The sequence below is a fragment of the Exophiala xenobiotica genome, assembly GCF_000835505.1.
Source record: "Exophiala xenobiotica strain CBS 118157 unplaced genomic scaffold supercont1.2, whole genome shotgun sequence".
NCBI classification, from domain to species: Eukaryota; Fungi; Ascomycota; class Eurotiomycetes; order Chaetothyriales; family Herpotrichiellaceae; genus Exophiala; species Exophiala xenobiotica.
This window is the reverse complement of record NW_013562493.1, coordinates 4571628-4581949: the sequence shown is the minus strand read 5'-3', so window position 1 is coordinate 4581949 and position 10322 is coordinate 4571628. Positions and strand designations below refer to the sequence as shown.

Genomic DNA, 10322 nt, shown 5'->3' with positions numbered 1-10322 from the left:
TGCTAGGCGTATGTAGACTTGATATGATGACCGCCCTCCACCAAAACATCAAGTGGACTGGGGATACAGAGTACTTATTCATATTTGCCCGAAAAGTTCTGTGGCAGCGGCCTATCCTGCTCGGTCAGACCATAATATCTAAGCAATACACGTGACCTTGCTCCAGACGCCACACCACTTCTTTGTCTGCGGGATTGCCTGCGATCGGCTTTCCAATACATGTGGTATATCCATATCCTCTTGACTTATTCTTTTATCCCCTCCAAGTGACGGCGTGTTCTCATCTCTCCTCTATCCTCTTCTCCTCGCCATGGTCTCATCCTGGCAAGATGCCGCCGAACCTCGAAGACAACCACCCTGTGGCCCTGGCCGGCCAAACAGCCAGCGCCCACACCCACGATGCTCCCTATGAAGAAGGTCAGGACTACTGTCGTATCTGCCGTGGTGAAGGCACCCCTAGTCAACCTCTCTTCTATCCTTGCAAATGCAGCGGCAGTATCAGATTCGTCCATCAAGAATGTCTCATGGAATGGCTGTCTCATTCTCAGAAGAAATACTGCGAACTATGCAAGACGTCCTTTCGCTTCACCAAACTCTACGATCGATCCATGCCTGCAACCCTACCGCTTCCCCTCTTCATTGGTCAACTTGTAAGACACGGAGTAAAAGGGGTACTCCGCTGGACACGCTATGTTATCGTCGGTCTGATATGGATCTGTTGCCTGCCATGGTGTATACGACAAATCTGGCGTGGAATGATCTGGTTTGCCGATGGAAACTGGCTAGATGAGGAGCAAATGCAGTTGATGACGGCGACTACGTCCAACATGACTTCTACAGTCGCGTCGAACATGTCACTCGATGCCTTTGCCCTCAACTTCACGATGCCTGAATATCTTGAAAGGATAAAACTGGTTTTCCCTCCTATGCAACTCTCCTTGGCTGATATCGCTCGGATCTTTCTCAGTCGAGGCCTTGTAGGAAGGGTATTCCAACTCTTTCTGTCCATCTTCATGCCAGGCTTGGGGGAACACCCACGTCCGGTATCCTCGTCCAATATGACTCTGCCTCTGGGCACGGTTAGACGTCCACCTTCCCTTCTGTCCGAGGTTGAGTTCCTGGCTACCTTGACCGATGTTCCTGCTGTCAACAGCATATGCATTGATGTCGTTGAAGGCCAACTGATATGTATTTCTCTGGTCACTGCATTTATTCTGGTGTTCTTAATTCGAGAATGGGTGATAAATCAGCAGCCAAACCTGAACATGCCAGACCCTGACCTCGCCGATGCTGCAGAAGACGCTCGGAATGAGATCCCGGAACAACAGCCGACTCATCCAGCTCCACCTGAAGAGAACCACGATGTGGCTGTTCAAGGACCGGTGCAAAGACCAATAGCCATTCCAAGATTACGCCGGGTAGTGACAGACGACAACATCTTGAATGACACAGGGACTGTTTTGGCCAGACCAAATTTCACTGCCAGATCACAAAGCGTAGGTCATGACAACACACAGGAGTCAGAACCCGAGATTTCCATTGGTGAAAGTTCTGCGATAGCCGATGACACGGAGCCTCGACCGGTGAGAAGACACAGTCTCAGCAATTCTATTCTCGTTCAAAGAGGATTCGAAGTGACCAGTGCTCCCGAAGCTGCTCATAGGGAGAGATTTCCGGTATATTTCGACAACTCTACCTCCTCTGACGAACCCGAATTTTTCGATGCAAGACAATTAGCGGAAATTGATGCTCAGGATGTGGATGCTTCCTCGTCTATGGCAACGCATAGTGGCAGTCGCCGAGTGTCGTTCAAAACCAACGCTGATACTGTTGGGGAAGACAGCGAGTCTCGAAACTGGAACAGAATAGGCGCAATTGAAGATGAGACTGATTCAGAAGGCGTGATCATCCCGACACCCGCCTCGAGCGATGCTGGCCAACCGAATCAAACAGTCGAGGCGACCACCGTTGACAGTCCTGGCTCTTCGACCAGCAACCAAGAGCCACACGGGGAAGAGGGCAATCGACTATCGTGGTGGGAAGAGATCGCACGTTGGCTTTGGCCGGCTGAAAACTTCGACAACGTCCAAGTTCTTGCTGAAGCCCAACTTGATGCTGCAGAGGGAGGCCAAGATGATGAAGAAATCATGGAAGATGCCTTGGCTGGAGCCCCATTCGTGCCAAACCACCATCGAGATCCGCTTCCTCAGCCTCAAGCTCCTGCTGTCGATGCGGCTGACGTCCCAGGTCATCAGCCCAACATCGTGCTTGGTGTCGATCTCAATGATCCCAATGCTGCAGAAGATATCGAAGATCTGGATGGCGTCCTGGAGCTGCTCGGTATGGAGGGTCCCATTTTTGGCATGATTCAAAACGTCATCTTCAGTCTTTTCCTGATCACGATAACTCTGTCAGCCAGTGTTTGGTGTCCTTACATCTGGGGCAAGATTGCACTCTTATTCATGCATAACCCTGTCATGCTGATCAAGGCACCTCTGCTGGTTTTATCCACGACTGCCGACATGGCGGTCGATGTCTTCTTTTTCGTGGCTGGCCTTGGCGGCTTCATTCTTAATCAACCACTTAAGATCATCAAGGCCATCATCTCACCGTTCCTGCCAGCCCTCACTAGCATCGTGGACCCTACGTTTCTGGAAGGCTTTACGCTCGATCTAAGCCAAAAGAGTGGTGCACGCTTAGAAAAGACTTTGTCGGGCGCCATCCTCAACCTCAAGCCTGACTTACCGACCTTTTCCATCATGGCGCACCATGCCCTGGTCTCCTACAAAGCCTCGTTCCGCGACACTGTACAATGGGCAGTCTCCGCAGTCTCCTGGATTCAGGACGTTGCGGCAGGTGATTCTCGGCCTTTATATACGATGCTTGAGCGGTTCGGACCAGGAGTCAGATCAGCCCCCCAGTTTCTAGCGAAGCTTCCTCAGCTCATGGGACCCACATTAGATGCGATTCGTACCTTTCCACAAGATTTGATTACCACATCAGGCAAACCTTCATTCGAGGTCGACCAGTCCCTGGTTGAATGGAGCACGGAGGACAGGATCATCACAATCCTGATTGGATATGCCTTCTTTGCAGCGGCCGGGGTTTTGTTCATGGAATTTGCCCATATGATCATGGGCCTCAATCACAACGAGAAAGTTGAAGGCTATCTTGCCGACAGCCTCCGACAAGCTGGAGGCGTCATGAAAGTCATCGTCATCATCGGACTCGAAATGTTACTATTTCCGCTCTATTGCGGACTGCTCCTCGATGTGGCCCTTTTACCGTTATTTGCAGACGCCACCATTGCTGGACGGTTTGCTTTCATCGCCCGAGCTCCTTTTACAGGCGTCTTCATTCACTGGTTCATCGGAACTTGCTATATGTTCCACTTCGCTTTGTTTGTATCAATATGTCGAAAGATCATGCGCACCGGCGTTCTTTATTTCATCCGGGATCCTGACGATCCAACGTTTCATCCGGTACGAGATGTGCTTGAGCGACCTGTACCAGCCCAATTGGGAAAAATTGCATTTTCGGCATTGGTCTACGGCGGCCTTGTTATTGTGTGCTTAGGTGGAGTGGTATGGACGTTGAGCTGCGTTCCCGGCGTTTTGCCTATACAGTGGGCAACTCCTGAACCGAGATTGGCGTTTCCGGTCGACATCCTCTTCTACAACTTTATGCTGCGGTATGTCTTACGAATGGCGGAACCCTCGAAAAAGATTTCAGCAGTGTACAAATGGTGGTTCCGAGGTTGTGCTAGAAGTCTGAGGTTGACAAATTTCCTCTTCGGAGAAGAAGCACAAGACGAAACATACAGTACCACAAATCGACTCTGGGGTCTCTTTACCGGCAAAAAGGCGAGCACAGCGCTACTTAAAGACGGCACTTATGTTCGAGCTCCGGCATCGGATTCTGTACGCATTCCTAAAGGACGAAATGTTTTTTTGCCAGTCAACGAGCAAAACGAAAGGATCGATGGCCAACCTGATGTAGACTTTGGCAATCACGGCAAGAAAGATACGCGATTCACCAAAGTTTACCTGCCACCCCGGTTTGGAGCTCGAATCTCAACGTTTGTCTTTCTGCTATGGGTGTTCGCTGCCACAACCGGTGTAGCCTTCACCATTGGACCTCTCTTGCTCGGTCGACTGGTTCTCTATTTTGTAACCCAATCTTCCCTTCCACCGAACGATCTGTATGCCTTCACGACAGGCGTTCAAATTCTAGCAGTTGTGGGTTATGCTATCGCTTATGCTAGACCGGCATTAGATTATGTCAAGTCTAAGATTCCTCAATCGTCTTGGTCTCAGGTCATCGGGACCGCCAAGTACGTTCTCGGCTTGGTCTATCTTCTCTCATTCACGGCCTTAGTCCTTCCCTTTGTTCTTTCCCTCATCCTGGAATTGTACATCCACATCCCACTGGTCACATATATGGCATGGCACCGAAAGGGTTCCTCGCCGGGGGATGCAGCCACAATCAACCACCATATCGCTACCATCTTCATCCTCCAATCCTGGGTCATAGGACTGCTCTACTCACGACTCCTGTACAGACAATTCCTGCTGCACATGGGTCCTGGCTCTCGAATCAGTACTACCCTGTACGCCATCACCCGCAACGGCGTTCTCAAGCCGGACGTACGTCTCGCGAGTCGTGCGTTCGTTCTACCTGTGACGGTGGTGTGTCTGGCTCTCCTCGGCGGCCCTCTCTTTTACGCAAAGGCCATCATCATGATTGCCGGCATCCAAGACCAGGAGGTGAAGATACGTCTATATCGCTTCGCATACCCCAGTGCCTTGGGTTTGTTGGTCACCTGGCTCGGCATGCTGGGCGTCAAACAACAGGTTGCGAGCTGGAGGGCGAGGATCCGGGATGAAGTCTACCTAATTGGTGAGCGGTTGCATAATTTTTCCGAGCCCAAGCCAGATAAGGTGGTCAAGGGTAAGGCGAAGGTCAAGGACTTGTGATTGCATTCTTGCATTTGGTTTGTGGTTATATTGTAGGCAAGGCAGGGTAAGGGTGGCAGGTCGTGTTATCTTTAATACCCTCGTGCCTCGCATCAGCGCGTTCGGTCCAAAGACCATGGAGAATAGAATGAACATCACTATAACTCTCTGCTTTTGTTCGGCTCCACGTTCATTTGGTTTCGCTCAAGCTCCTTTTCATTTGCATTCCGCATCAGCGCCATTCATCGGTCCAGAGGCCCGTTTTCAAATCATGGATGCTCCGGCCTTTGGTCCAGCGTCCCAGTGCCATGTGCTCGTCTCGCATCCTGTAGGTTACCACCAACTTACCGTCCGATTCCGCAGGTAATTCAATCTGCAGGTCTCTCAGTCTGCATTGAGCGGGGACTATATCTGTATCTGTACCTGTATCTACATTTGCGGCGAGGGGCTGGTTGTTTTGCCTGGTGAGCCCGATTTTGTTGTTTTGGCGTCTCACTCGCAGGCTCACCGCCTGCTCTCGCTCGAGATCGAGGATCTTTCCGGCCAGGGTAGCAGCCGTACGGGATTCCCAGATGCCCTCTCTGTGCGGCCTGAGGGGCAGCATCCTGACGGCCTCGGCGCGGGTGCTGAATTCCCGAGCGTGGATTGCCGTGTAGAAAAGAGGCGGCAACAAGCCGATGTCGGCGATGGAGGACGCGGCGGATTCGTTGATGGAGAGCGGGTGCAACACGGGTAAATGAGACAAAGGGTCCGAGACGACGTTGTAGAGCCAGGTGGATTGAGAGAGAATGGATTTGAAGAGGTCCGGTCGGTCCGGGGGTCGTTCGGTATCAGTGCTGGTGGTGCGTGTCTTGCTGGTGCTGGTCGCTGTGCATGAAGAGCAAGAGCCGGATTGGGGAGGGGTATGTCCTTGGCTGGAGCGGTTGTGGAATGCAAATGACGATGACGACGACGATGATGATAATGTGGAAAGGGTGGCGCTTGATGGAGGAGAGGGGGAGCTTGTAGAAGAGGAAGAGTGCAGTGGAGGTGAGATGGTGGTGATGATGGTGGTACTGCTGCTGACAGGCGGACAAGGAAAGCAAAGACAGTCTTCAAGCATGGCGCAAGCCATGGTGTGATAGACTTGCAGCAGTTTCAAGGCAAATCTGTCCAGGGCGGAGAACTTGTGCCGAGGACTCGTCGTGGTTGTTTCGTGAGCTTTTAGCCACAGATCCAGATTCTCTTGAATGGATGCGATTCGGTAGAGCTCGAGGTCCGAAAGAGGTGGGTGGCCACAGTGGACTGGGACTGGGTCTGCGTCAGAGCCTGATCTTGATCGTCCAGCAAGACCACTCGTAGCAGATCTCGTTTCGTCCATGAAGCTGAATATCTCGAGGAGAATATGCTCTAGGGATTTCCTGGCATCCATGAGGGACTGGAACTGTGCACCAATGGGCTCGAAGACGCTGTTGATTATCAAATGGAGGAGACGAGTGTGGCAGACGTCTTCTTGTCCGAGGAGTCTTGCCTGGATCAACAGCGACATGAAGGTGTGTAAGATCGCCTCGTCGGTTTCGGTGGTATTATCGCGGCGCCCGCGCCCGCGGCAGCCCCAGCCACCGCCGGTACGCTGCTGCTCATCATCATTGTCGCTGAGACACTCCTCAAGCAAGGTGAGACCATGTCGAAGATGGGTGAGTGCAATTTTGTAGCATCCCCGCAAATACTCGAGCTGGACGAAGACTGCGCAGGTGATCAGGGCTACTCTGACCGAAGTCTTGCTCTTCTTCTCAATGCGACAGCGGAGGTCACCTGTGGCAAGAGTGTATTGCTGTAAGGTGAACAATCCGGCCGCGTCGGTCGTGCTCAGTTCGCTACAGGGGCCGACACCAAGCACTGCTCTCTTGTGGATTGAACCCAGTGTGAGCACGGCGTGCAACACGGCTGGCTCGGAGCGGCTTGCCTGTGGAAGGAGAGTCCTCCAAAAAGGTGGGTCGAAAGCACCAGGGAGCTTTTGCGCAGTTCTTTGGACGAACCACTCCATGTAGGCATGCTGATCGGCGGGCAGGACATGGAGGGGGAAGCGACGCAAGGCTGTTGCTGCGTTTGCATCTTCGATGAAGGCCAATGTGCCCCGTGTGAGGGGTTTGACAGGCGGGATTGCAATCTTGGGATTCGAAGATGAAGATGAAGATGAAGATGTAGGAGCCTGGTGCTGCCCCCTTGAGCGGCTTTGGATGACGGGTTTATTCCCACCGCCCCAGACGCTGTATCCTTCGCACACTCTGCCTGTCGACAAGCATTTCCGGCACGATGGCCATGCCTCATCGCATTTCACTTTGCGAATTCTGGACGATGAGGATCTTTAGCCATTCGAGCACGAATAATGGAGCTTCACTTCCCCTAGCACAAGGCTCCTTGAAACGGGGTAAAGCATTCCCGGGGGCACTTACTTGCATGTTCTACATCCTGTCTTCACCCTGCGGGTCCTGGGAGGAGTTTGAACCAGGTCCAATGGTGGACTGCAGTGTTGAGTCATTGTTCAGCCGTCAGTGATGGACACGAGGGCTGTCAAACAGGTTACATGTTAATGGCGTTTGTCGGGACACTCAATTTGTTGCCAAAGATGCATCGACCTTAGCTAAGAGAGGTCTGCTCGGGAAGTGTGAGATGTGGTTCGTAAGACAAATCCTGATAGCACGAGCATTGTGGACATGGACGGGTGGTTTCTGTGAGTTATGAATAAGTCTGTCACCAGAGATCCATCAGGCCGCCCGTCTCTTGATCTATTGGCACGATCGGACTTTTGTAGAGCTGATTGGCAGTCGACCTTCTTTTAAATGGGCCCGGCGCCATCATGGGGGCGGAGACATTTTCGACGATTCACCAGGCAAACTTCTCGCCGACAAATCCCTCACTCATTTCCCACAACTTGCGCGCGATGTCCTCGTCGACAGCATAAGGTTGGACACCCCCAACCTGACAGTCACTCAGGAAGTATCCCTTTCCATCACTCTCTGGTCGCTCCAACTTGGGATCCAACGCGGCGACAAGTGTAGTGCTTGCTCCCTCCTGTAAAGTCTTCCAGAACAGCCCACGTGCCTCTCTGATCTCAATGACCTTTTCCAACCATTGCTTGTCCGTGTGCCTTGCCAGTTCGCTTTGAATCTCCCCAGGATGCACGGCGAGACTCAGAATGCCGTACTTCTCGTACAATTGCTGGTTCAAACCAACCGAAAACAGGACGTTACAGGTCTTGCTTTGCCCGTACGCTGCCATGGGAATATAAGTCGTGTCGTCGTCGGCTGGCAGGTTAGCACCCTTCAATATGGCCTGGTTCGGTCGTTCATTTTCTGGTAGCTCCTTGATTGCCTTGGTAAAGTTGACGTCGCTGACACGAAGAGGTGAGACCATCTGCAGCGGATTTGTTAGGAATCGGTACGGGCGTAGAAGGGAACCAACCATGGGCTCGTGCTTGGATGGGCAGTCTTTTGGGAAGGAGAATGCTTACAGTGCCGACGCTGCTGATGTTAATGACCCGGACAAAACCTCGTGGTGAGTCCTTCGCGGCAGCAATGAGTTTTGGCAAAATCTGGTTGGTGAAGAGGAAATGCCCGACGTGGTTGGTTGCGAGGTGCATTTCTATTCCTTCGGGGCTGAGCGTGCGCTCTGGAAGATTCATGACTCCAGCGTTGTTGATGAGAAGATCAATGTCAGGAACATCCTCCCAAGCCATCACGGTGGAAGCGGCCTTTCTGACCGATTCTTGGGAGCTGAGATCGACCTGTAATGGGCGATAGTCTACATCCGGGTATTCTGAACGTAGTGCATCGATACACTCTTGGACCTTTGCAGTCGACCTCCCCGCAAGAATGAGTCGGCGTGGTGCTTGAGAGGCAAGAGCCTGCGCAGTGGTGAAGCCGATACCAAGCTTGTTGGCACCAGTAATGACAATGGTGCGGTCCTTGATGGCAGATGGAAAAGCGGCAGCAACGGTGACTGCCTCAGTGTGTCCGTCATACTCGGCATGAGTGGTCATAGTCATGGTGATCACGGATAGGTTACTTTTTCTAAATTGGTTTGAATAGTTGATGATGGTTGGAATCGATGCTGTAGAAGAAGTGGGATGAGAATGTCGACGGAATGCGCCAGCAGCACATTTATATACCGCCTCTCATGAGTATAACCAGGGCGTTTGCGGTGACTCGACCAGTGATATTGCATAGTTTCCGAATACTCCATTGGTACAGTAGCTACCTTTAGCTCACCTCAGGTCATGCATGTCCTGTCCTACCTGTCGGCCCACTTGGGTTTCTCAAGTCTCTACCCGAGTCCCCTGTCAATCAATGCAAGGTCCCTCTGGATATATATGATCCCCGAACAGTTGTCTCCCACTATTCTTTCGCTGACTGATCCCACGCCGCTTGATCTCCCGCCAACTACTATTTAGTCGAATCGCTCCATCGTCCGCTCCCTTCTCCCCCCTTCTTCTCTTTCAGGCGCCCCTACCACTCCTCGTACCGCACCTTGTTCACTAATGTACCTATCTTTTCGATCCAGACTCTGATGTCATCTCCATCTTCCAGCACCACTCGAGAATTGCGAATGAAGCCAATACCCGCTGGGGTTCCGGTGAGAAAGATTGTACCCGCCTCGATGGTCGTGCCCTGCGAGAGATAGCTGATCTGCTTAGCGATGTTGAAGATCATATCTCTGTTAATCACGGTTAATGTCTCATTCGAAGAGTAATCAAAACATAGGTTGAAGCTTAGCAGCGACGTACTTAGTATTCCCGTCCTGGACAGTGACGCCATTGTAGATGGCCTTGATATCTAGCGCTTGGGGATCAGGAATAGCGTCTTTAGTAACCAATACCCGACCAAGAGGACAGCTGCCGTCCAGACCTTTTGAGAAAGACCATTGTGTCGTGATCGACTGGAAAGTCCGTGCAGAGACGTCGTTGCTGCATGTAAAACCGAGTACGTAGTCGAAGGCTTTAGCTTCTGGAGGTGAGAAGAGAATTTGGGGTTCTATATCCGAGATATCAGTTCAACAAGCCGCTGAAGAGCTATGGACTGAAACTGAACTAGACATACTGATGGCTTCGAGCAGGGCCAGCATCTCCGAATCGGTGTATGCATAGTTGAAAAGGATCAACGCAGCGCCTAGTCTGGCACACGCGAAGAAGATCTGCCAAATCAGAAGTATTGACTACCGTCCCAAAAGGTTGGAGGGATACTCCGTATTTACTTCGAGATAATCATATCGGGTTCCTGATATGATGCCAACTAGGCTGCTTTTTCTGATCCCTGCTCGGGCCATAGCTTTGGCCAAATTGACGCTTCTGTCCTGTAATTGCCGGAAGGATATTGTGCAGCCTTGTAC

The 10322-nt window shown here is 51.8% G+C and overlaps 4 protein-coding genes across 4 annotated transcripts; 1 reads left to right on the top strand and 3 right to left on the bottom strand.

Annotated features, from left to right (window-relative positions):
* The first annotated feature begins 224 nt into the window (after window positions 1–224).
* On the top strand, window positions 225–5119 carry PV05_03927 (uncharacterized protein). Its single transcript, XM_013464610.1, has one exon. It carries the CDS (start codon window positions 330–332, stop codon window positions 4974–4976), a length of 4647 nt encoding a protein of 1548 aa, XP_013320064.1. The 5' UTR covers window positions 225–329; the 3' UTR covers window positions 4977–5119.
* On the bottom strand, window positions 4165–7697 carry PV05_03926 (uncharacterized protein). The gene is made up of 2 exons (XM_013464609.1): window positions 7391–7697; window positions 4165–7285 (listed from the first exon to the last, which is right to left on the bottom strand). Exons 1-2 carry the CDS (start codon window positions 7474–7476, stop codon window positions 5188–5190), a joined length of 2184 nt encoding a protein of 727 aa, XP_013320063.1. The 5' UTR covers window positions 7477–7697; the 3' UTR covers window positions 4165–5187.
* Window positions 7698–7820: 123 nt separating this feature from the next.
* PV05_03925 (uncharacterized protein) lies at window positions 7821–8982 on the bottom strand (the record flags this gene model as incomplete). Its single annotated transcript, XM_013464608.1, has 2 exons — window positions 7821–8351; window positions 8449–8982. The coding sequence occupies 2 exons, from the start codon at window positions 8980–8982 to the stop codon at window positions 7821–7823; spliced, it is 1065 nt and encodes a 354-aa protein (XP_013320062.1).
* Window positions 8983–9442: 460 nt separating this feature from the next.
* Window positions 9443–10058, bottom strand: PV05_03924 (uncharacterized protein; the record flags this gene model as incomplete). The annotated part of the gene is made up of 3 exons (XM_013464607.1): window positions 9443–9650; window positions 9721–9967; window positions 10034–10058. The coding sequence occupies 3 exons, from the start codon at window positions 10056–10058 to the stop codon at window positions 9443–9445; spliced, it is 480 nt and encodes a 159-aa protein (XP_013320061.1).
* Window positions 10059–10322: the final 264 nt, after the last annotated feature.

Bases quoted from the DNA above. Each gene is read 5' to 3' on its own strand.
- PV05_03927 (XM_013464610.1), top strand. From the start codon at position 330: ATGCCGCCGAACCTCGAAGACAACCACCCTGTGGCCCTGGCCGGCCAA.
- PV05_03926 (XM_013464609.1), bottom strand. From the start codon at position 7,476: ATGACTCAACACTGCAGTCCACCATTGGACCTGGTTCAAACTCCTCCC. The intron at 7,286-7,390 runs GTAAGTGCCCCC...CTCATCGTCCAG, and splicing joins ACAGGATGTAGAACATGCAA to AATTCGCAAAGTGAAATGCG.